At 39.6% G+C, this 26,314-nt stretch overlaps 3 protein-coding genes across 7 annotated transcripts in view; 2 read left to right on the forward strand and 1 right to left on the reverse strand.

Moving 5' to 3' along the window:
- Positions 1-1,770: 1,770 nt before the first annotated feature.
- Positions 1,771-13,520, forward strand: gucy2f (guanylate cyclase 2F, retinal). The gene is given in 20 exon segments (XM_063907861.1): positions 1,771-2,327; positions 2,423-3,218; positions 4,070-4,288; positions 4,291-4,370; positions 5,373-5,727; positions 5,863-5,947; positions 6,432-6,528; positions 6,692-6,817; positions 7,255-7,335; positions 7,457-7,633; positions 7,717-7,873; positions 8,273-8,422; positions 8,541-8,689; positions 9,074-9,237; positions 9,563-9,755; positions 10,032-10,206; positions 10,292-10,390; positions 10,476-10,570; positions 10,670-10,755; positions 11,338-13,520. Coding segments are annotated over 19 exon segments (3,348 nt in total). The 5' UTR covers positions 1,771-2,327; positions 2,423-2,440; the 3' UTR covers positions 11,420-13,520.
- Positions 13,521-14,053: 533 nt separating this feature from the next.
- Positions 14,054-17,748, reverse strand: serpinh1b (serpin peptidase inhibitor, clade H (heat shock protein 47), member 1b). 2 transcript variants are annotated; one of them, XM_063907786.1, is made up of 8 exons: positions 17,580-17,694; positions 17,002-17,033; positions 16,159-16,308; positions 15,863-16,055; positions 15,474-15,744; positions 15,278-15,376; positions 14,930-15,162; positions 14,054-14,841 (listed from the first exon to the last, which is right to left on the reverse strand). In XM_063907786.1, the coding sequence occupies exons 3-8, from the start codon at positions 16,275-16,277 to the stop codon at positions 14,539-14,541; spliced, it is 1,218 nt and encodes a 405-aa protein (XP_063763856.1). In that variant the 5' UTR covers positions 16,278-16,308; positions 17,002-17,033; positions 17,580-17,694; the 3' UTR covers positions 14,054-14,538. The 2 variants fall into 2 exon arrangements, with proteins under 2 accessions (XP_063763856.1, XP_063763855.1); XM_063907785.1 differs by lacking the exon at positions 17,002-17,033 and having other exon boundaries at positions 17,580-17,748.
- Positions 17,749-23,886: 6,138 nt separating this feature from the next.
- The window catches only part of gdpd5b (glycerophosphodiester phosphodiesterase domain containing 5b), a 46,687-nt gene continuing 44,259 nt past the window's right edge, over positions 23,887-26,314 (forward strand). Inside the window, exon 1 of one of the 4 annotated variants that reach the window (XM_063907307.1) lies at positions 23,887-24,277. The gene's annotated coding sequence lies outside the window, so the exon portion shown is untranslated. The remainder of the gene's footprint in view (positions 24,278-26,314) is intronic. The other 3 variants (XR_010167924.1, XM_063907308.1, XR_010167925.1) reach the window with 3 other exon arrangements.

The raw sequence follows: 26,314 nt of genomic DNA on the forward strand, positions 1-26,314 counted from the left end.
TGTTTAGCGCTGAGTCATCGTTCATCTACTCTATTCCTGGAAGCAGGACAGCGATGTCAAGGTGTTATGTTTAAGAAGATCATCAGCTTACGTGGAATATGGGTCAACAGAGGTGAAATCTCTTTTGAGTATCATGTTACACATTGATGTTATATTTCTGAATCATGTCTATAATCTTTATTACTGGCTCATTGTGTTGAGTAGCGAGGAATCACGTCTAAAGGTTATGTTCTTCACACACACACAGAATGACATAGACAAGCAGATGGGGGGAAGGGGACTGAACTGTTGGATGGGCCACTCTCTCTCTGTAACACACACACACAACACCACACACACTACACACACACACACGCACACGCACACACACACACACACACACACACACACACACACACACACACACACACACACACACACACACACAGACACACCAGACGCAGCTGAAGTCAGATGTTGATTGTAGCATTATCATTGTGGTTTTTAAAAGCTTTTTTGTTTCTACCTGAATTCAAATGTAATGGGTTTGTCTTTGAGTATTTAATCAGCCAATATGCATGTAACATTACTGGTTTCAGATTCAGGATACTTTACTGTCCATTAAATGAAGACATAATCTGTTTGGCACTGGAAAATACACTCCCCATACACAGTAAAACATACAATTCACACACCCACAAACACACACACACACACACAAAGGGAAAAGGGCTAAATGTATTGGCAGGAGGGTATAAATGGGTCACTATGTGTCACTATAAACTAAATCGCATTTGAGAGTGAGAGAGAGCGTGAGATGTGGGCCACAAAGCTTTCTGTAATCTGGAAGACGGACTGCTTTTGAACACTTGTGAATTGATTTTGTATAAAGTTGACACTAACGACAATGAATACCTTATGTATTCAATATATTTAGACTAATCGCTCTTTTGTTAAATGTTATCCTAGTAAACTACTCTTAAATTAAATATATTTAAACATATTTTTTACTTTACATTAAACATCAATAGGGTAGAGCTGTAGACTATAGGAAATAGTGATTTACAGTATCATACATTATAATGGAATAACACAATTCAATATCTAACGTATAATCACTGACATTAGCTTGATCCAGGCTTTGGTTCTGGTAAATAATTCATCCAGTCCATATTTTGTCTTTTACACTGTCACCCACTGTTGATGTTGTGGCAACCATGTGTTTGGAGTCATTTGTCAGGCAAGGTTAGTTTACCTGGTGGCGTCTTTTGAAAAAGAGCTGAAAAGACTGACGCAGGCAAAACCGGCAGCAGACCTCAGGGGACCTGCAGGGAGAGTCCTTCGTTATCTTTAATTACTACCACTCCTAATTCACTTAATCTGTGGAACCTGCAGTACAGCGGGTATATTAGACCAATTAAAACACGGTTCAGGTGTCCTCATGCAGTATGGCTGAGGTGTCTCCATGGCAAGAAAGATGTCCCCACTCGACACATCAGGAAATATTTGTTTACCAAAAACAGCATATGGAGGTTGAGCCTATGGGACCAAGTTCATATTTTTACGATATACACTTTGATTATTTATCATCAAAATATCATTATCAATAAATATTTGTGACTTTACTTCCAGAGGAGTATGGTCACTGATGGGGAGAGGCCTAGATGTGGCTCCAGCCTGTATGATAACACGGCTTTTAGAGTAGACTAAGGCCTGTTGTCAATCCTCTTACATTGTGCCTCACTGAAAATGGATTAGAGGCTAACACCTACGTTTTAGCCCCGAGTAACTTTGAAGGGATTTGATTGAACAGGCTTGTAGCTGACACTGGCTTTATATGTTGACAATCAATCCAATATTTCCCAATTTTAAATATATTTTTTCTTTGGGAAGTTCGCTTTAATTTGACTGGATTTTCTTTTCAATTTTGAAAAACAACATTTATTTTTGTAATGGTAGGGAACCCCCAGAGGCTGGATGGAATTTTATCTGTCTTTCTTCAGACATGCTTCCTGTGAACCGAAGTGTTTGTGGAAACGCTCAGGAGCCTTCAGAGGCGCTGACTGCGGGACATAAGTAGCTCTCCAGGGTGCTGAAGTTGTCTCCAAACGAGACAGACGCACTGCCGCAGCCTTCTGCCTGCAGCCTGTCACTTTCAGCTGATAATCCAAACACAATGAATTGGCTGTGTCTTCAGCGGAGCAACACCGTGGATGCTTGGGGACAATAGCTAAAGTTTTGGGATGGTTAAATAACGGAATATTTTGAATCAGAAAAACAGATCCTCCGGAACACCTGTATGACTGCCTCATTGGACCTGAAGCTGGCATGATGGCGCCAAATAAGTGGTAGGTGGCCCATTTGTTTAAAATCTGCCATTCATGACTTGTAATAGTCATTTGTTTAAGAATTAGAAATACTTTTATCTTTGCCTGTTTTGCAGGTTAATTCAATAGTGAACATGAAAATTCACTATCTTGGACATCCTGGAAGGACAATGCAAAATATTCATCCACCTTTCAGAGGGGGGCTGTGGGAGTCCAACCATCCATTTATGCCAATAATTAAAAGCAGAACAACTTTAACGACACTGCCCTTTTATAATTTTCTGTTATGGGTCCTCCTCGGAGTATTGACATTCCCTTGTTGTGTCCGCTGTTTAATATTCAAAGTGGGGGTCCTGGGCCCTTGGAACTGTGACCCTGTGCAGTACAAGGCTCTGCCGGCTGCAGCTGCAAGGCTTGCTGTAAACAGAATAAACGGAGACCTCAATCTGGATCTAGGCCTTCAAATGGACTTTATCATCCTCCAGGAACCTTGCGAAACCTCCACAGCTCTCACAGCATTTATTTACAATGAGAACAAGGCGGATGCGTTTATTGGCCCCACCAACCCGGGGTACTGTGTTGCCGCCTCTCTGCTGGCCAAGAACTGGGATAAGGCCCTCTTCTCTTATGGCTGTGTTAACTATGAGCTGGACAGGGTCATAGGATACCCAACCTTTTCCAGGACAATACCTTTTCCCTCTGAGGTGCTGTTCATCGTGCTGAAACACTTTAGGTGGGCCAGTGTTGTGGTGGTCTCATCCAATGAGGACATCTGGAGGGATGCTGCTGCAAGAGTTGCTACTGCTCTCAGAGGTGAGGGGCTTCCTGTTGGCCTGGTTACATCCATTGGCATGAATGAGACAGAGGTGGAGAGCACACTGAGGAAAATCAAGGAAGCAGGAGAAATCAGGGGTGAGTATGTGCTGACATTAATACAGGAGCTAGCAATTATAAAATGTGAGATGATTAAGCTTCATGTATGTTAAAGTGATACCTGGAGATGATGAAAAAGTAGAATAATATCATAATTATAAGCAGTCATAGGGGAATTTCAAAAACAGATAGTAAAATACAAACATGAGGAGCAGGTATTGCACCACAGGGGAACTCCTTGCAGAACTGCAAAATATCAAACCATCATTTGTCCTGATTTTACCCACCAGGATTTCTCCCATTCAAGCTGTAGGCTACACATCTTCTTTAATCGGCTTATCATTCCAAACATTATGCTTCATTGGCACGAGTGCAACAAAAACAGAATTGCCAGTGTCAAGTAATAGTGAGATTAAAGAGAAGCCACTCTGACACTGCAGATTTCACCTTGTGGTTAAGGTGAAATGGGGCAGCAGCTTCATTTGTTTGTTCTGAACACGTTTTTAAAAGACTAAATTGCATTTTGTGTTAAATAGAGCCTAGGAGCTGAAACAAGGAGTGTGGGATGAAAGTAAAATAACATGGCACCTCGACTTCTTAATTTAAACACTTTGAACACTCTTGAACTAAATTTGTAATAATATATATATATATATATATATATATATATATATATATATATATATATTAAGACTTCAGACCACAATGATGCCTGGTAATATTTTGCCACTTAGGAGAACTGCATGTGATCACAATTACCCTTCTTTCACACTTTTTTCAACTTTTGAAATACATCATGTAAATTCCACTTAAGCTAACTCATGTGATCACTCCACGTCCGTAAAAAATATTTAGCAAAACCCTATTGTGTTTTTCCTCATCTATTTCAGTCATCATCATGTGCATGCACTCAGTCCTCATTGGAGGGGAGCAGCAGGCTACCTTTCTTCTGAAAGCACAGGAAATGGGCCTGACTTCAGGGAAGTATGTCTTCATGCCCTACGACACCCTACATTACAGCCTGCCCTACACGAACGTCTCGTACTTCCCTCTGCAAAACAACAGCAGGCTGAGGGAGGCCTATGATGCTGTGCTCACCGTCACCATGGCCTCGAACCTCTGTCCTTCAACGAGGCGTTCGCTGCCGCCAAGTCGAGTCAGGAAATCACACTAGACGTGCAGCCTGAGAAGGTAGTAACCACGTCAGTCTTAGACCGCAGATGTCTATATGATAAGTACATTGGCTCTCCAATGTTAAATGGAATACGGTTAATCTACAGTCTCTTTCTTTATAAGAATATTATCTTATGTAGTTCGTCCACCACAGCCTCCCTATATGAAAGAGACTTGACAAAAATGTTGCAACGTGTGCTTTAGCAGTGTTTGCTAACACCGCTAGCATGTTAGCAGAGGTGGGACTAGTACTCAGATCTTGTAAATTCAAGTAGAAAAAACAGGAATATTCTGAAAGTCCTGCATTTAAAATAAGTAAAGTTATAAAAGTATGAGCATCAAAAATAAACTCAAAGTACCTTATTAAATATTAAGTATATTAGGATGTTTTATGAATTATTTAGTTTTTATTTGGGATTTATTTTAATTACATTTTATTTCTATTATTTTAATTATTTAATAGGTATTTATATTTGATCATATTCATTGGTTTATGTGTGATGTGTGCCTTGTTAAATCACTTTGAGCTGCACCTGATGCATTAAAAGTTCTATACAAATAACGTTTATTCTTATTATTAAAAGTAAGAGACCTCATTACGCAAGTTTGCTCATTTCAGAATAATTTATTATATGATTTTGATTATAATTTATGTGTTTTTCAAAGCCGGTAAAGGTGGAGCATGTTTGAATTATTTGTATAGGTTAGCTTGTGAATTTTACTCCATGTGTGACTAAAGTCCCTTTTCAATGTTGTTTATATTTCACATTATTGATCCACATGTGCAAAGTAACTAAAGATACTAAATAAATGGAGTGGAGTAAAAGAACACTATTTACCTCTGAATTGTACTGGGGTGAAAGTACAAAGTTGTAAAACAATCTCTCAAAATTGTTTTTAATTACAGTACTTTCAGTTCAAACAGTTACCTGTGTGACAATTTACTGCTCAACATTTCATGAGAGGGTCCTTTAAAGTCATTAAAATATTTTGCTTAACGCATCATGTCTTTTCTTGCAGGTTAACCCACTATTTGGGACTATCTATAACAGCATCTACCTGCTGGCCAAGTCCATCCACAATGTCAGGATGGCAGGAAAGCTGATGTCAGGATCCAACCTGGCGTTATTCACAAAGAACACAAACTTCTCTGGCTTTAACCAGAAGATCGCGGTGGACGCTTCTGGGGGCGTTATGACCCAGTATGTCATCCTGGACTCTGACAGCATTGGAAGCCAGCTTTACCAGGCCTATTCATTGGATCTTAAGGCCAGAGTGCTTCGTTTTTCTGGCAGTTCTATTCATTTTCCTGGAGGATATCCTCCTCCATCTGATTCAAGCTGCTGGTTTGACAAAAACATCCTCTGCACGGGAGGTAAGGGGCTTCTCTTTGGCATGTGTGTGTATATTCATGTGAATGTTTATGTAGATGTGTTTTTGTCAAGGACCTCACAGTTGCATCTTCTCCATGCATTTCCCACAACATCAAGTTACCTGTTGTCATCCTCAGGTGTGGAGGTCACCTACATCATAGTGGTGTTTGCTGTCATCTTGTCTATGGCTGTTGGAGGGCTCCTTATTGGTCTTTACATCAGGTACAGCCTGTACAAAGTAAACAAGTAACAGTGTTTCTGTACGTTTCTTCAGCTACATCCCACACATGTAATATAGAGATATTTGCATCATTTAGTTTGCACAATAATGGATTCTCTGTGTGGATGCTTGAGCAAAAAAAGGGTATAGAGAAAATAGTACCAAAAAACAACAGAATTAGGGAATCATATTTAGCGAAGGAAATCAGAATAACCGTTACTTCCAAAGTGCAAAACATTTAAACAATACTGTTGAAATCAAATTAACGTATTTTCCAAAAGTTTGTTGCTGATTATCCTGTCCCTTCCTTAATATTTGAGTACTTTTTGCCGACAGGAGACCAGAAGTAATTCACATATAAGAAAGAGGATTTATTTTGGTTATCTGTCTTTGCCTCGAAGATGAGAGGATTCTGAGTTTGATTTAGGAAGCCTGCACCCTCTGGTTGTACTAATTTATTTATCTTTTTCTTAATCTTTTTTACAGGAGGAGACTCCAACAAATCCAACTGATCAAAGGTCCTAATCGGATCCTCCTGACTTTAGAAGATCTCACTTTTATCGATCCTCAGCCTAGCAACAAGGTAAGCAGCATTACTCTCTCTTCTCAAAATGAAAACAACTTTAGCAATCAGCAAATCTCTTTTCCATCTGTTTTCTGCATTACAGTGGACATCACATTGAATTAAACATTTCAGGATGCTACTCATTCCATAATATATTCCACTATTGTTTTATTTCCCTCAGAAACTTACCTTAGAAGATCTAGGAGACTCCAAGAGCGCTCTAGAGGAGAAATCTGGAGACCGCTCACACTCTATGAACAGCATAGAGTCAACAACTCATGAGACCACCAATGTAGCCGTGTACGAGGTTTGTCACACTGAGAGTAATTTCATCTGCTTCAGCCTGACGTTGTCCATGTAAAGCTAATGTCTGGGCCCTTTAACTGTTATGGGACATATTCAACAATGACACAACTCTTGTCATGTTTTTAAGAGACATTTGGTTTGAATGTGTAATTGATTTGTGTTAGAATCCATTTTTTACTGAGATTAACGACTCTTTGTACATAAAACTTATAGTAAGGAAAAGTGTTGCTTTAGTTTTTGTGCTCTCAAATATAATGCAAGGTTAAAGTGATTTTAAATCAGGAATCACAAGAATACATCCCAGATAATCACATGGTATTTGGATGGATGAATGAACAGACATCAGTAAATGTTGGGTTTTTTGGTAGTAAAAGAAACATTTTGTATAAAAGAGTTTAAAACGTTGATCCCGATACAAAAACATGACTTCTCTTCCAGGGCGACTGGGTGTGGCTGAGGAAATTTAAGAACGGTCAGTTCAAAGAAGTGAAACAGAGCACCACCAAGATTTTCACAAAGGTAGAGAAGAATGTCCTCAACTAAGTAAACTAACTAATAAATGCTGTAGTTAAATATTGCAATTAGTAATTCATTCATTCTTCTCGATCATTACACCATCGTTTCGCCTCTGCTTTCTCAGATGAAAGACCTGAGAAACGAGAATGTGAATCCGTTCCTTGGCTTCTTTTTGGACTGCTCTATGTTTGCGGTGGTGACGGAGCACTGCTCCCGGGGCAGTCTGCAGGACCTGCTGAGGAAGGAGGACGTCAAATTAGACTGGATGTTCAAGTCCTCGCTTTTGCTCGACCTCATCAAGGTAAACGCTGATGAACTGCCCCATTGGTTTGTTGACATTTATTTTCATGGTTAACCACATCGTCAAACATATTGTACTTACAGGGTATGAAATACCTTCACCACAAAGAATTCCCTCATGGGAGACTGAAATCTCGTAACTGTGTGGTGGACGGGCGTTTTGTCCTGAAGATTACTGACCATGGCTTCAATGAGCTGCTGGATGCTCAAAAAGCTCCTTTAGAAGAACCTCCACCTGAAGGTACATGAAAAAATGCCTCACCGCTATTCATGACTATCCAATATACAACATTCGCCTTTTAAGAGTGCTGTTAAAATGAGGTTGAATGTTTTAACCCATGCTTGTATTTATATACGTGTTTATTTATTTAAGTAAGTACAGTTTTAACCTTTATCCTGTAAATGTGCCAGATATTTTTCATCTGCAATCCCTGGCAGGTTGAGGGCATTAAAATAAAACATACAAGAGTGAATAAGCAAAGAAAAAGTAAATACCAAACATAAAAAAAATGAGCACCTTTACAGCACATACTAAAGCACATACACTGACAAGACTTAAACTTTCACTGAAATTAAATTTCAGTTTTTCTTTTTCAGTGTATCAAGTTTCCTATCTAATTTGTAATTCTTTCTTTCACAGAGTTATTTTGGACAGCTCCAGAGTTTTTAAGGGACACTGCGAACTCTCGCAAAGGCACCTACAAGGGAGACGTGTACAGCTTCTCCATCATCCTTCAAGAGGTGGTGGTCAGAGGGCCTCCATACTGCATGCTGGGCCTGACACCCGAGGGTGCGTATTCATCACGGAAGAGAGATATGTTTGAGACAAATAAGGTGGAGATTTGAAGAACATTTCATGACTTTTTATTGCATTTTGATTTGTCCCATCTCTTCTGTCTCCTCACCAGAGATCATCCGTAAGGTGAAGAAGCCTCCGCCCATGTGCCGCCCCACTGTGGCCCCGGACCAGGCTCCTCTGGAGTGTATCCAGCTGATGAAGCAGTGCTGGAGCGAAATGCCAGAGCGCAGACCAACCTTTCATGAGATCTTTGACAGGGTACATTTTCATATTGTCTATTGTTTTGCACAGTTTAAAATAACACAAACAGGTAAAAAAAAAAAAGGGTACCATGCAGAAAGAGGCAGGGAACCAAGCTATAGAGAACACAAGAGTGAAACAAAACAAAGCACATAAAATGAAACAACACTGATACATGAATCAAAAACATAAGGAAAAGCAGATTAATGTGTTTTTACTGTGTATTGCAACATTTCTAGATAGTTTTTTTGTGGATGAAGCCATTTCATAATTTAGTAACCCTAAAACTTATTGAAAACTGACCTCCGAAAGTTGACAAGTTGACAAATCTTACCGCCATTTATCAAATAATACACTGATTAGAATAGAACATTATGAGTATATTTTTTTGTTTGCGAGCAGTTCAAGATTATCAACAAGGGGAAGAAGACAAACATCATTGACTCCATGCTGAGGATGCTGGAGCAGTACAGCTCCAACCTGGAGGATCTTATCAGAGAGAGAACAGAAGAGCTGGAGGCGGAAAAACAGAGAACAGAAAAACTGCTGTCAGAGATGCTGCCACCGTGAGTGTAAACACACACAAACATCAACAACATCCTGCTCAGTTCTGCCTCTACTGTGACATGTCTACATGCTTTAATGTTCAAAAAGCTCTTTATTTTTCTCATGCTGCCTGTGCTGCAGCACGTCTTTTCCCCCTCTGTCTGAAACCAGAGCCCAGTCTGCTCTGATTGGTTAGCTGGCAGGATCTGTTGTTATTGGTCAACCGCTTATCACGTACAATTTGTTAGAGCGCTAGCCAATAGCAGCGAGAGTGTTGCATAGTGATCTGCTCGAGATAAAATAACTGATTATCTGTTTCTTGTTCCTTTTTCTGCCCCTCTTTAGTTCTGTGGCCGAGGCCCTGAAGACCGGAGCCACAGTGGAGCCAGAATACTTTGACCAGGTGACGATCTACTTCAGTGACATCGTAGGTTTCACCACCATCTCCTCGCTCAGTGATCCAATCGAGGTGGTCGACCTTCTCAATGACCTCTACTCTCTGTTTGACGCCGTGCTCAGCAACCATGATGTTTACAAGGTCAGAGAACATGCTCGATATTTAAAGGATCATTCAAAAAGGTTTATAGTCAAATGCACAAAAGCTGCAGCGTGGTTTTTGGCAATGAAAAGTCCCAGGCTCCTCCAGCAGTGCAACATTACAGGACATTCAATGACAAAGACATGAAGTGGCACAACGGTGCAAGTAAAATGAGCATGATGAAATAGAATGTCAAACCAAAATACTGTACAGTGGAATAAAATAGTACTGAGTCTTATGTAACCATAACTGAATACACATGTTGACATTATCTAGGTGGAGACCATTGGGGATGCTTACATGGTAGCATCGGGTTTGCCAAAAAGAAACGGCAACAAGCACGCGGCTGAGATTGCCAACATGTCTCTGAACATCCTCAGCTCGGTAGGAACCTTCCACATGCGGCACATGCCAGACGTGCCCGTCAGGATACGCATAGGCATCCACTCAGGTGAGATTCCTCCCATTGTTATTATTTTAACACTTGTTAAGCACGTGGGACGGATCAATTATTTGTATTTTTATTGTGTATTCAGGGCCCTGTGTTGCTGGTGTGGTCGGGCTGACGATGCCCCGGTACTGCCTTTTTGGAGACACCGTCAACACTGCGTCTCGTATGGAATCCACTGGGCTGCGTGAGTGTCCTGTGCACACATTTAGTTCTGTTGTTTCATGTTTTGGAAAAGTCTAATGACTTCTTCCCTACTCTTTGTCCCTCAGCTTATAGAATCCATGTTAACATGAACACTGTGAAAATCCTCCATTCTCTAAACGAAGGTTACAAAATAGATGTGAGAGGCAAGACAGAGCTGAAGGTAACCGGACATTTTACAAATATGTAACCTCAGTTTTTGGTATGTGGACGAATACTTTAAAGGAGACAGTCCATAAATCCATGTTTGTTTGTTTTTTAGGGTAAAGGTATTGAAGAGACATACTGGCTTGTAGGGAAAACAAACTTTACAAAGCCTTTGCCAAACCCGCCAGAGATCAAACCGGGGTAAGAAATTGTTGTTTCTTCCTTTCACCTTTTGAATGGCTTATTTCTAAGATAATTAGTAATTGAATACGAAATACTTAAATTTCAATCCGTGACTGCCTGCTACCTCTGATACACTTTCGAATGACGCACATTATAATGATCTGAATGTGACTTCAGGGATGACAACCACGGTCTGAAGCCTGAGGACATAGCTGCGTACAAGAGAAAGAAAGCTGAGAAAAAAGCTTGACTCTCTTAGTCCAAACACAGGAGGTTAGAGACCTGCATGGCAGCTGGTGTTGTGTTGTGGAAATGTGACTGTGTCAGTTTGATGTGACCACATACGACCCCTGAGTGTGACCTCTCTCATTTATTCTGTGGTGTATTAGTCTCATTAATCTTTTGATCTTATCACCTTCTTCATCTTCTTAAGCAGATTTGGGAAAGCCTTCTTTGTTTGTTTCACTCGCTTTTATTGTGACTAGGTGGCTCTTTCTAATAATGAACTCATTTGCTTGACTGTGTTTCTGTGGCATGCTTTTAAGTGTCTCTGAAAAAAAACCCAAAATTGGTCTTAACTCCACCGTCTACATCTACTAGGGACAACTGGCAGGAAATGGTGACTGAGGAGATCAAGACTCATTTTCGCGAGGCCAACAGGCAGGTGGATAAAAAGCTCTGAAAGACAGGAAGAGAAGGAAACCAGAGGAAGGACAGACAGAAGGACACATCCTGAGAAATAAAGAGCTGGGGGTTGAGGATGCAGCGCACCACCCAGTCTCTCACTGTGGCTTAGTGCAGACTTGTTTAAGAGGATTGTCCCTGGACTGGCTAATCTGCCTGCAACCAGCACAGCAGAACATAACGGTGCTAATGTAATGAGAGTCGTCCTTCGCATTACCTGCCTACGTACCTGCTGCCAGCAGTGCGGGGAAGGTGAACTGCTCCTTAATGAAGGATGCACTTATTCACTCCTCTTATTCACTCCTCCCTGCACTCACCGGCCACTGAGTGGTCACCTATTTCACCCATCTGAAGATTGAATGCCCCAAACGCCTGTTTCAAAATGAAATGTTATTTCTTTCAGGGGGTAATATCTCTTTTTAGTTTGCCACGAAAGCTCATAATAGAGTCATGGAGCTAAGGATGTTACTGTGTTGTGGCCAGGTATATGATATTAGACGTTTGAGACAAAGACTGCTATTATATGATCATCAAAAGAGAGAATATTTACCACTCATGTTTCTACTTTGATCGAGAAAAATGACAAGGAATATTAAGAATTAAAGACAATTCCTAAAAACTGTAAAACTCTAAAATAGAGCTGTAACCTTATTTTTACACAAATGAAAGTGTGACTCTGTAATGAAAATGCAACAAAACTATTAGTTTTCTTTTCATATAGATTTATATGAAATGCAGTTTTGAGGTCCTTTAGATATGTATCGCCATTCTGTCACACGTGGTCCATCCTAACTCTCTCTGAACCAATGACATACTGCTGTGCTTAATCTAAATCTTTTTCTTTTAAATGAGGAAATAGGAGTCTGGGTTTGTATTTTACAGAGATATGTTCATTGGAGTTCATGAATATATTGAACAAGCACAACACAGGGTTATATGTGTTTCTCTTCATATGTATATTTGTAAATCCATGCATTTCCAAAGGTTGCACGTTGCAGAGTAAATGAACAACAGAACATATTTTAAATACATTTAGCACATAAACATAGCAAAAACATCCATGGCGACAAAAAATAAAAATAGGCATACTCACCTGTTGCCTTTTTACAGTGCATAGACGGATTGATTGTTGAGTTACTGCAAGCACCGAAGTGTCCGTACACCTGACAGCTGTATATGTATCAATACAGGTAAAAACACAGCATAGGAAAGTATGTTGAAAGTAAAATCAATGGCTATTTATAGAGCAAACCAAATGACTACCATATCATAAAAGACGACCTAGAATAAGTATACTTTTGCATTAATATCGCAAGAAGTGACATCAAGTTAGATCTCTGTGTCAAATGAAGAGAAGTGTGTTTATTGTGAGGACGATAATGTGCTAATTGTTGTGCAAATCTCGGCTTAAGTGTGTCATATACAGAGTGTCAATATCAATGATTGTATGTCATTTCGATAGGTTAGCAATAAAATAAAACAGGGCTACAGTTTGTAGCCCTAGTTGTTTAAGGAGGTATGAAACGTTTAAAGATTTTCCTCACGATGCAAGATGTCTGAGAGTTGTGCAGCCGCTGAAGAGCCCCATCTAGTGTTCAACATTACGATTTCTAAGGAGCATTAAGTGGTTTTGTTTTTTATTATTGACAGAATGCTTCTGAGTAAAAAAGATATGCAATTTATCAAACAAGGACATATACTGTAGGTATGGGAATACCAGAGGATGCACATTTAACATCATTTGAACCTCAAGAGATAATATCAAAAACTTCCCGGTTTTGGATAAATAAAGTACTTCTGATATTAAAATGTGTTCTTTGATAGAAATGTTTTTCTAGAGCTGTTATGACCCAAACCCCTAAATATTGATTCAGCTCTAAATATAATTATACTCTTTTTTTTTTTTTAATAGTCCTCTGCATTTCATCATCTTAATATTGGTAATATAAGACATTTTATTCATGTTTTGGTGTCAAAACAACAACAGAGTCAGTCAGAAACATGTATATTGTGTAATCTATGTTGTTAATTGTCTTGTAAATATAACTGCAATGCAAAGAATACTTGTGTGGAATATCACTTCATTAAAACATTTAAAATGAATTTGAAACACCTTCATTGTTTGGCTTTCTTTGTGCTGTAGCCAGTACTGCACACAGCTCTCATGTTGGTATTCAAGATCTATTGTTTCTGCATTTTAAGACACATTTATGTGTTCAAATTTCCAATAAATAAGAAAAGGCTTAAGATACAGTAATGCTTAGTTGGGAGTACATTTGAGATTGCCACTCACCATCAGAACCCTGCACTCCAGTTCCTGCACTGCTGAGTCTGCTTTTCCTCTGTTTGGGACGTCCCAACAAAGATCCCCCTGACTTTTATGTAGGCCTGTAGTGGCTAGGGAAATGAACCACGAAATATTCTGCATAGTTTTCTTTGGGAGATTAGCAATGACCCCAACATTCCCGACCTGGAGGATTTGTTCGTCCTCCAGTGGACTGGAAAGATTGTTTACCTTTCAAATGTTATCTGCAAGCTCACATTCCACTGCTTAAACCTCCAGAAGACTGTATCAAATGTTGGGATGGTATTCAGACATAACTTGTAAAAACAAACAAAAAACAAACACAAGCTCTTTTTCGTTTTTTATTGAAAAAAAATCACATTATGACAAAATCACACAATTCCAACAGCTTTTTATGTTGAAAATACCAACAGCAACAACATGACACAGTATGGTTGGCAAGTGAACATGAACAAGGCAAAATAAATAACCAAACATGTGAAGGGGATCTGTATCCTACTTACAGGCTGGGAAGAAAACATACTCAGTAGAAGCTTGTTGTCTAGTGTCTGTTCATAAAGATTAAGGCCAATCATTGGTATTGAGAAGATCTTTTAATGTAGGGGGGCTAAAGGTTGAAACCTAATGTGTTGGGTTTGATAAATTGTTCCCTGGAAAAGTTGAGCTTGTATAAAAACAGTGAGCTGAGGAACTAAGTCCACAGATTGCCAACTGGAATGTGCTCATGAGGTAACAGTCATACCAGAAATATACACCGTTTCCTGCCATCATTTGCGAAATAACAGAACTACCCGCCCCAATTCCCAATAATATTACAGCTCGTCGCGCAACGCGTCACCTTTAGGTCTAACCACCCTGCCAATGTACAGGATGGAGTTGCTCTTGTTGTCCTTCACAAGGAAAATAAAGGGGTGATCTACGTAGAAAAGTTGGGGGTTCCTCAGCTTTTCGGAGCCGTAGATGCTGGTGTCAAACGGGTTTCCTTTTACGTCCAGCTCCATGGCTGACGCGTGGAAGACGTTGGACAGGTACAGATCTTTCTTTCCGGAGATGTTGGACAGGTCAGCCTTGGCTTTGTCCACGACCTCAGTCAGGCCAAGGTCAGCCAGATTTTTCTAGAGAAGAAAGAAATATTTTAATTCAAAGGGCTTCTGGTTGATACTTAGATTATCTTCTCACAACCCTTACATTTCCGACACCTACCTGCAGATTATGGCTGACTTCCATTGCAATTTTGGGCAGGGAAATGGCCACAGCCCTAGTTTCCAACTTGCTGATCCAGGTGTCCACCTGCTTTCTGGTCAGGAGTTTCTCCAGGCGTTCCAGGGGCTCCAGATGGTAGGGCATGATGAGGATCAGAGAGGCCTGCTTCTGGCCCAGAGGCATGTTCAGCACAAACATACGGTTCTCCTTGTCCTCGTGGAAGTCATACAGACCTGCAGAGAGCACACCAATAAGATATCTTGTCTTGCTTGCATTGCTGTTGGCAGAATCAGTGTAAAGGACACAATGGGTTAGGGTCTGAAGTATAGGGACAATGTAGAAACTCACCTGTACGATGCATCATAGGAACTCCGATGGTGAATGATCGGGTGACCAGGAATGCACGCGTGTCCACCATTTTATCATTGAATGTCTCAAACCAGTGAGCTGTGGGATAAAACAAACTCAGTTACTAATCTGCACAAACCTCAGACATCAGGTAAGGATCATGTATTTGAAAAAAAAGAGTCATATTTATACTCACGCTTGAAATACATAGCGTTGACAATACTGGCTCCATCTGGGTTCGGCACCTCCTTGGTGATCTCAGACAGCTTCCCATCTGTGGACTTTGCCGCCCACTCATTGATGGAGTTCACTGCACTCCTCTTGTCTCTCAGGTTTATTTTTGAATGGTCGTAGTTGTAGTGCTTCTTGCTGTTTTTCACAAAATCATCAGCAAATGAGACAGAGCTGGGACCGTACAGGCGGTTGTTGATCTTCCAGGTAGTGTTGCGTGTCTTGGCATCGGTCACCTGAAAAAGTGCAACAAAAAAAAGTGACAAAAGAGCAATAAATAAAAAGCATTGAGGGTGTCCTTTGAGTTTTGTAAAGAAATAAAGTCTCATATAAAGGATTTGATATTGTTCTTACGTCAGAGAGCAGTTCGGACAGGCCTGCATGCAGATGCTCATCCTTCAGATTGTCAGCACTGAGGACGCTTTTGACCTGGGAGGCAGTGGAAGACTTGGCACCAAGAGCCACCATCCCCAGGGAGGAGGCCACGACCACAGGAGAGATGAGGATGTTCTCTGCGCCTTTCTCCTTTACCATGTTGTGGTAGAGGCTGAATGGAAATCAGAAAAAGAGATTATTTGTCTTTGTTGCTAACCAGAAAAATATACCAATAAATGGATAGTCAAAAGTGAAGCTAAGAGTTGATTTCAGACCTGAATGCCAGGTTGGCACTTTTATCAGCCAGCGTGGTGGCATGGCTGCTCAGCTTCTTTTCCTCTGCAGAGGCCGCGAGGGCCAGCAGACAAAGAGTTACGATGCTTGTCATCCACATCCTGTCTGTCTCCAAAAGCAGCTATAACAGCCTGTGAAAAATAAAACAGAAGACACAACTAGGGTTAAAATCTTTTAACCTGACTTTGTTTTGTTAAATCTAATAAATGTGTATGTTTGAGATAGAGGGCACACATCAGAATGTTTCCCCAGATGGAGTTTGTGGAACGAATGATTAAACAGAATTGAGATGTTTTGAGAAAATCTGAATGCCATGACGTAGCCTATATTTGAGATGTGGGCAGATCGTGGAAAGGGCAGGGCTGGCTCAGCCCACACAGAAGATTGGAACTCTTCCATTTCCAGGCCAACATGGTCCTCGCCACGTCAGCAACAACTGAGGGTAAGCTGTATATCTGGTACCACGCCCTTTCAGAGTGAAGCTGTGTGCAGACACTGGAATATGATGCCTCTTTGTTCTCTACATCTATGCAAACCGCTGCATGTCTGCACTTTGATGACTTTCATAACCTCTTTTCCACTTTGACATGTTCTCTATAGCAGCACCCTCAGCCATTTTGCCTTTAAAAAAGTGCCTGCAGGTTACATCTACAGTAACTCATCCCATAAGTTTTTCAAACAAAGGACCAGATTTATAGGACTGTAATTATCATCCTGCATCAGCTTCTTGTTTCTGAGCCTTATCCACCATTCTGAGTGCAGAGATATGTTATCTTCATCTCTATATTTGCATATTTGTGATACTTTGCATCATATTCGGATACCTTTAGATGTTTTCATGACTGCCATTTTCATTCTGAAAGACAAGAGGTGTATGTAACAATCTCCATAAAGCAGGCAGAATTATTATACAGGCTCTGATAGAGACATATCCTTTGATGTTTTTCCTTTTAATTTATTATGCAAGTTAGTAATAATTAACAATCAGACACGTTAATGTTTTTCATTCCTCTGTGACCCAGAAAAAAAAACGTTCATCCAGTCAGCTGTGACACAAACAGGCAGATTTGACTTAAAAAGTGATGAATTACAGTATAAAAAAATCACTTTGGGTGCATACAGAGTACTTTTCCTCATTTGCATTTATATAGTCTGGATAAAGTCACATGCAAGAGTCAGAACACTTACTATCCTCATGCTGGGATATATTGTACTATATGGCAACAATGCAATGCAGATAAAATATACAATTCTGTGTGCAGGTCATCTAGAGAGTGAATAACGGTTTGAACGTTTGAGGGTTACATTTGAAAAATGCTGCACTGTAACTAGAAAACAAATCACTCCATTCACCCTCTGCATTCCTTCCTTGAAATAGAGATGGTTATCTTCTAATCCTTACCTGGCACAGATTCACAGGGGTTCTCTTCCCTTCTGACTCGTGTCCTGGGTATAATGTGACCGTAACAATCTCTCCTGCTTTTTATAACCAGAGAAAGAACTTTCTAGAAGTGGGAATGGGCAAAAGAGGGTGTATGTCTTTCCTTAGGAAGCTGGGAGCTGGGACGTCCCACTTGAAACTGCAGGCTGTAGTGAGAGGGGTCGCCTGAAATGAACTCCACAGCGCTGATCTGGGTTCAGCTTGCAAACTTCTCTTGCTGTGACTTCAGACACAAACACAAAGAACATCTGATTCTGGGTCAGAACAGAAAAACTCCTTAGCATTTAGCCTCTAACGCTGCTTGCTGACTCAATCTCTAACATGGGTTTCATCACATATAAAACATGTGTTTTTAATCTAAATGATTCTTCTGATTCATGGTAATATGTAGCATGAAAAAACGTTTTGCAGTTGTTTTAAATGTGAGAGCTTAATCCTTTTATGTTGCATAACTCTATAGCAATCTCAGCAGGCAAGACATATGAAAGAAATGTTTACAGGAAGAAAAGTATTAACCATATTTTTGTTAACATTGTTACACATATGTCTCATTTAAGATGGGAATGACAATACCTTTTAAAACCTCTAGTCTTAGTAGTCTTTTTCCTGCTTCACTGAGGATCTCCAGCCCTGCCCCCACCCCCACAGTGCCACGTCTGTCGAGCTCAGCTGCTGGAGCACAGCGGTGGAAGGACAGGGGTCTTAAGTAGAAACGTAAAAACTGCGGTGTGAAGAGCAGAATGTGTTTTTTTGAATTATGCAAGAACATTATGTTAGTAAATAAGTTGTAAAATCTTGTGTTTAACTGTCTAACAAATCAGATTGATGTAATTTACATAATCTTAGTTATAAAGTGACTTTTCTCCTTGTGTAATCTGTGTCAAGAATCTACAGAAATCAAAGACACCTGCAAAAACAATAATACAATTGAATAACTTATAAATTATACAACAGATTTAAAGATAGATTTACACAACATTAGTTTGAACATTTCTGTGTATAATCTGTTATTTATCCACGGAAATCAAAGATACTTTGCCACATTACATAGAAAGACAGGTAAAGAAAGATAGGTAATCACTCTGAAATTCACACTACCCATATTGATCATGGTGTCTGTTTCCAACTGCAGGAATTCCATCTATCACCTAATCCCACAAACTCCTCCTCTTTTACAGCCCCTGCAAATTGCCCTGACATGCCATCTGATGAGTGGCTTCCATTCTTCCAGTGACTTGTTGAGGCAGGCATCCGGAAATCTCTGTGAACATTTCAAAGGGAAAAAGGCTACCCAAAGGCTAACACCACCTCTCTCTAGGAAATATTAAAATAATACAATAATTGCAGTCTAGGGACTCAGCTAACAATTTCTCCTTTGAAAGGTTTGACACAGAATTGAAGCCCTCTTCCTCCCCTCAGGGGGTGCTTGTTATTCTGAAGAAGCACCTAGATGCAACAGTTGACACTTAAATTCCTCAGCCTGAAAAGAGGGTAACTTCTGGGTCAAGCAAGTCTGGTCGAATCTCCTAATACACACAATTTCCATTTAAAAAGTATTCCTTTATTTGAATTCCTTGAGGGGCAAAGGCCTGGAAGATCCAATTCATAAAGAAAGGGAAGAAAATGAGGCTCACAACCGTAAAGAAAATATTTGTATACTACATTAAATGTGTCATTCACATAATCTAAAACAAGGTTCTACATTATCATACAGAAAAAGTTCATGTAACAATGGTGCACATTGGTGGTCTTGCAAAATAATGCCCAATTTAATTATCTTTCAGCCTTCCTTTGCTTTAAGGAAGGCTGAAAGGGTCGTCCAGGATGAGGTTTGTGTTGCATCTTTACATTAATCCACTGAAAGTACCTCCTGTACACTGACTGAATACATCCTGTGTGTGTGGACGTGACTGTGTGAGCGTATAGAAACTTTCAGTACTCTTCCTAACCACCACATGCAAACAATTTAAAAACTGAGGGAAAGGATTCAACATATATAAGTAAAACATCCGATGCAATATTTCACAATCAATCAAGATAGGAAGAAGTTTGCTGTGAATAACTGTCGTATGCCATGAACCACGCATGTGCATGTTTGCTTTTTTAAAGACATTATATGATTCAAAAGCAGACCACAGAGGGTGGAGCAACTCAACTGCATCTAAGAAAGGGTTATTTGAGGACAGGAGTCAATTTAACATCTGGAAGCCATTACACTGACCTCAGCACTTACTGTGTAAGCACTCAGACTTGGTGGATTGCAACCAGTCGTGTCTCTCTTAGTGTTGCTAAAAAAGAATATATCGATAAGGTTTATCTTGTCAGTTTTTTAAAATTAATTTCTAGTCTATTCACTTGCATTTAAATAATAAACAAGGCATTTGGTTGACAGCAGATATACTACAGAATGATATTATTTATATACATCTTTGTTGTTTTTTAAAGTTTAAGGTTTTGTGTAGAATGTATGAAACCACATTAAAATTCAAACAGATGTTCAAGCAGTTGCATCATGGTTTAAGTAGCTACTGTCCGTATGTGGGGGATGTGAACAAACAGGGGACATCTGTGTTGGTCCATCAAACCGATTGACTAACAGGATTTTGCCGCCTGTAGAGACAGGGGGTTTCTAAACACCCCTCTGTACCTGCATATCACTTCCAGAAGGTTCAGTGTTCGGTTTCCTCTCTAATATGCTTTCCAGATGGGCTCTGATATTGTTGTTAACTGTTTCCAATGGTAGACTCTCCCCAAGTGCATCAAACACAGTTTGAAGTAATCTCTTATAAAAGTTTTGTTATCATTCAAAGTTTCCAAAAAACTAAAGTTTTGACACTGTGTTAAAGATAAAATGTGTTATATATGATATATACTTCTGTCTCGGTGGTTGTAATTATGCCTTTCTGTCACAGGCTGCTTTGACCAGGAGGGAAAATGTTGGACACAAAGACAGCACTGAAGGAAGCAGAGCGCAGTCGCAGGAAGACCATGACGCAAGACCTGAGAAATGTTTCAGTCTGCTGCGTGATGTAACTTTCTGAAGTTTGAAGTCTGGGATCCTATGGAGTTTGTAATGTGCTTTGTCAATCGAAACCCACCGGATTTAAAAGACATGAACTGTGATTTAACTGTATTAAACAACTGCTTCTTTAAGGAGTTTCACTTTGTAGGGCATAAATACTACTACACCAAAAAGAGTGAAATTACTTATCCCCTGGGAACAATATTGCAAAGTCCATTTTCAGAAGAATAATGTCAAAAAAAGGTGAATCATTAAAACCAGCTTTGTCCTGTCGCTGAACAGATCTTGATCAAGTTTTTTGACAAAAGATTTAGACGTCATAACATATGAACACTTCTGGTTTGAAATTGATTAGAACATTTTACATTAATTGCTGTTTTTTGCAGATCTTTATATTTTTATCCTTGCCATTTTAACAACATGTTTAAAATGTGTTTTGAAGAAAAAACAAACGTGACTGTTTCAGCAAAACTATTGTAAGACTTTTATGTTAGTTATAACAAATAGAGCAACAAAAAGTTAACTTTGGAATTTATGACAATGCAGCACACATTCATCTTTCAAATGGTTTAATACTGACCGATAATGCCCCCTGGTGGGAAAAGTTAGAGAGCCTCCTCCAAAGACATCGACGTTAAAGGAGTATTTTGAGGTTTGTATCTTTCTTTTAATCAAATTTCTTTTTCAAATGTCATTTGGACTTTTGTTTTTTATATGTGCTTGAGGAAAAATGCAAAAATGAATAATGTTTTCACAGAACTAAACACATAGAACTCATTTCAATAATCTGCCAGCTGCAGTTATTGCTGCCTTGCATTGTGGTCAAACACCCACTAGATGGGGAGCAAAGCAACCAAATGAACTAAACCTATTTCACCAGAGAAAGCATTTGTATGTGGTCAACAAGAGGAGTACTAGTCACAGTAACTTTCACTTTCTCATAGGATCCGACTGGCACAATGTCTCTGTTTGTATAACTCCATTGTGGCAGATTAAAGGAAACAGAAAGTTAAATATTCGAGGTCATTTCATTTGGGACGCAATGTGTTGTCCTCATTTAAGTCTGGTATCTACCTTTGTGATATTTGCCATTTAATAAAGTGTTCGGATCAAAGTGATATGTTTAATACCACTTCTCTTCAAAGATATTTATGATTCAATGCTGTTTCAGTTCCATCTTGAATACAGTGAGGCCTCTGAATAAATTCCACCTTGCTGTGAAATTCCAGCAGACCTTCAAAGACATAACAAGCTGTTGGATTGGCATTAAGATGATACAATCTACAAGTATCTGCATTGGTACTCTCGTTATTTCGTCTTTCTCCCCCTCTCTCACATTCTGTGACCTTCAGACAGTGCAGTCACAAACACACCACCTGCAGAGGAGACCCCTACCTGCCACCCTACCCTCCTTCCTCCCCTGCCTGTGGATTCTGTTTGGCATTTTATAATGGGTGGAGATCATAACAGAGCGTAGCAGCTGGATCTGTTTAGATATGAGCAGAGAATCCTGTGCTGCTACATCAAAAAACGATACGCGAAAAGAAGTCTTCCCGAGAGGAACATTTCCCTTGCTTTCCCACCTGTAAACATGCTCTTAAGGGGCAATAACAAGGTGTGTGTCTGCATGAATGTGAAGGTGGTGATATTATCTCACACAAACGATTCCCTTTGAAGTAATGTTAAATGCTAAGAGTGAATTGGTGGTTAAAGTGCTGTTGCATTTGAATATATTATTATGCAATCCATCTGAGGAAAGACACAGATGCACATTAACATGCACCAACTCTTGTTTTTCTTCATATGATGCTAATATATCACTGCACTCACTGTTTCCTTGGTGATAGATATGATCTCTGTTTAACTAAAACTCCTCCTAGACCTCACATAGAGATAGTTCAGGCCAACCACTTAAATACAAGTGATCTGAAAAGGGCTGACCACCCCCCAGTATTTATTGGCTTTGGTACAATTAATACTGAAATGCGTCTGTGGACAACAGGATTGTATTAAATAACGTACAGTAAATAGTTATAGACTAATCTGCGAGGGAAAAACAATGGCTCATGGAATACTTTGAATAATGATGGAAAACACTCCATCTACTAAAAAGTATAGCCAACTTAACAAGGGATTCAAATGTATTTAAGCCGTCGTTGTGTTTCTTTATGTGTTCAACATTTTACATTGTGCTTAATGTTGCTTTTATCAGTAGTGATATCAAAACAAAACAAATTAGATTTCATTCATTTCTAGAAAACCGTTTCCCTATACGGGTGAACATTCATTTAAAACATCCACCACTACTATTTAATGCAGCTGACAAGTCAAATTAGGGTAAATACTTCATGTGTCACATGTGTCTCTTTGGTTAATTAGGACACTCTCCTGACATAACATGCTGTCTCTGATTATGACTGCAGATGGTGTTCTCGTGACAACAATTCAATATGTTTTGTTTAATTAGTTATCTAATACAATATGTGTCAATATGATTGAAGGTGACAATGTCTGAACCTGGAAAACACTCCTGTGGTCTGGAGGGGCTGTGACCTTTTTGGTGATTTGATTATTTGTTTTGTTTGTTTGCCTGGTAGAAAATGAGAATTTTGGAAGAGTCATTATTTGGTAATGTGGATAACCATTAAAGAAAATAAGGATATAAAACATGCAATTCACATGACACATCAGACAGACAAATTCAGATATAAAAACATTGGTTTGATGGGAATAAACATGGTCTGTGTGTATAGCATAACTCACCTTCCAAGCAGACATGGCTGCTCATGACCTTTAATCTTTGTCATGTGTCAACAAGCTAAACTGCTTCTTCTCCATTAAACTGCATTATCATCAACGTGTTTAAGGTATGTTGTTAAAAAAACAAAGGAACTGATTGATTTTTAAAATAAAAAGCCTTTTTAGTAAATCTGCACGTTGTTGCGTTCAGGTAACATCGGAATTTCAGCCTTTACATGTTCTGTCGAGTGGGATGGAGAAAACCAATGGTTGTTGAGTGCCATTTTTCCTCCAATTTTAAACTGAATCATGAAAAATGACGTCTGAAACCTTAAAGAAAGTGCAACTCATCAAAATCTGGGTTATCACAGTTTGTTAAAACGGTGTTAACGGTTTTAAAGTATAGCTTTTTTAACTTTCGATGCGCCCTGAACGCACAGACCGGGAGTAAAGTCAGCCCGGACCGTGACGCTCACTGCACAGGAGGACTGGAGATAAAAAGACCGAAATACACTCCTCCCACCAGTCAGTACATTGAATTGCGGGTGAATGTATCTCTGCTCCCACAGATAACGCGTAGGTTTCATTTTAAAAGCGAACCAAAACACACACAGAGGACGGAGTAACTGACATTATGAAACGGGACTTAATTTGGCCAACGTTCCACCGTTGCCATTGACACCGTCCGGGTTTTCTCCTTTTGTTTTTCGGTGCAAAACTTCGGCTCTGTCAGCATTTACCGCTACCGACCACCCACCTCTCACACCGTACCTTTCACACGGGTTGTCCCCGTTTGACTCTCGGGTGTGGTGGCATTTTGAACGGAGAGAGAGAGAGAGAAAAACTTCACCGTGTCCCGTAAAACGACCTGAAATCAAAGAAAAGTGGAAGCAGACAGGTGAGTGTGTGTGTGTGTGTGTGTGTGTGTGTGTGTGTGTGTGTGTGTGTGTGTGTGTGTGTGTGTGTGTGTGTGTGTGTGTGTGTGTGTGTGTGTGTGTGTGTGTGTGTGTGTGTGTGTGTGTGTGTGTGTGTGTGTGTGTGTGTGTGTAACGGTATGTGTGGTGTTTATTTACCTGTCGTTCGGTTGTATAGCATCATTAGTAGACAGTTCTAGCATTTCAGAACATTTTTGCACTTTATTTCCATATGTTCAGAAAGAAAATGTGATTACGAGTCTCTACCATTCCTCTGACGTGCCTACAACTGTCTAAAAAGCTAATGCCAATCAGAAGTAATTCAGATTGACATATTTATTTCTTCTCTTTATAATGGTTGCATCTTTTGGCGTCCTCACTTTTATCATATAAGGGCTGTTGTGTACTACCTTCAACTAATATGTTTTACCTATCAAAAGCCTGTAAGCTCAGCACTTACCCCCTGTTAACTGGTGGTCTCATGTGCATCCGAATACATTGGACACGCCCATGATGTTTGTATTCTATAAAAAGCCTGGATCCCCCTTTTTACGAATACATACATTGATTCCCACAGCCTCAGTTTATTACAAAATAGCGTGTATTTGCACAATGCACGTAAAACTACAGAGTCTGCAGGTGGACCTTTTTCCATATGCACACTGTATGCACTTACTTGCATAATTCATGACACAATTAATTTTTCTGTGGAAGTTGAAGGCTTGTTGCGTGGCTGTTCCAGGTGTTTTCATATTCCATGAAAGATTGCATGGCGTCAGATCATGGGATCACTTATAACATCTTATATTATTTAGTTTTTTAGTTTACTGTAGTCACTAAAAAACATTTGGCCTTTTGGAGAACATCCATTTGGTATATTGTCTCTTACCCTTACATCCTTCTTGGCTGTTTTAACACTTCCCCATCTGTCAGTGCTGCTGCACCTCCAGTAAAAACAGCTTACACTTATTTGTTCTTGGTAAAGCTCTTAAGTTAAGATGACATTTAATTTGTATCCTCTCGGCATGCCAATAACTGCTTTTAAAGAGATTAGAAACTGTTTGCTTTTAATAGACGACTAACCCAGGCAGGACATGTTGCGACTAAAAGTGTCTAGGCTGGTTGTTTTTTATTACTTTTTTACAACATCTATAAATGGATTGCATGGCTTTGTGCTGGAGTGTGCTGAATAGTACTGACTAACTTGTTTAGGCTCGTACAGTACAATATTTTATATGCCGTCTGCATAGTAAGTGGGGCTCCTGTCCCGAAGGCAGCCAGCACTATGAACATTTTTTCAGATCTTGACATTGAAACTCAGATTGTATGACGCATGAAATAATAATCATCACTCTTGACATTCATTGCTCCATTTTCAGCTGGGGGATTTCAGAAAATGCGTGATGTTTAACTAATGTACGGCCCAGATGAAAAGACTCAGGCTTGTTTGAAAAAAGCCTTGAATATCATTATTGTTATTTTAGAAGAGTAAATGTAGAATAGAGCCTGATATAATAGGTCAGAATAGGGAGGAATATAATGCTGCGTTCATAGGAGTGAGACGCGTACTGGTTACCAACTCGTGCACACAGTTGTGAAGATAAAGGTTTTAGACTCTTTCTTCTTTATCTAGCTTTTAAGTTGGGCTGAACAATAAATCAAAATTGTATCTAGTGCATACGGACTAGTCCAAATTTGCAGGAGGTGCACTATACACTATATCAAAGACAGCATTTGTGTCAAAATTCATTCTGAATAAAGTGCACTCTTGTGTTGCTGCAGATGTGTTTTCAGTCTTGAGACAATCATAAAGCATTGGTAATATCTCTCGCAACAATCGCTTATTTAAAAAATAAAAATGGTTCAGCCCTGCTTTGAAATAAGATACATGTTTCTGCTGAATAGAGTAGTTGTTGATGATTACACGTGTTTTAGTTGCACCGTGTAGACCGTAGCTGACCCTATTGTCCATTTTAGTCTAATATTGATTCTGTGTCCTCGATATTCTGCTTTCCCGGCTT

The sequence above is a fragment of the Eleginops maclovinus genome, chromosome 18, assembly GCF_036324505.1.
Source record: "Eleginops maclovinus isolate JMC-PN-2008 ecotype Puerto Natales chromosome 18, JC_Emac_rtc_rv5, whole genome shotgun sequence".
Taxonomy (NCBI): Eukaryota; Metazoa; Chordata; class Actinopteri; order Perciformes; family Eleginopidae; genus Eleginops; species Eleginops maclovinus.

Bases quoted from the DNA above. Each gene is read 5' to 3' on its own strand.
- serpinh1b (XM_063907785.1), bottom strand. From the start codon at position 16,277: ATGTGGATGACAAGCATCGTAACTCTTTGTCTGCTGGCCCTCGCGGCC. The intron at 16,056-16,158 runs GTCTGAAATCAA...ATTTCCATTCAG, and splicing joins AGTGCCAACCTGGCATTCAG to CCTCTACCACAACATGGTAA. The intron at 14,842-14,929 runs GTAGGTGTCGGA...TTTCTTCTCTAG, and splicing joins AAGTCAGCCATAATCTGCAG to AAAAATCTGGCTGACCTTGG.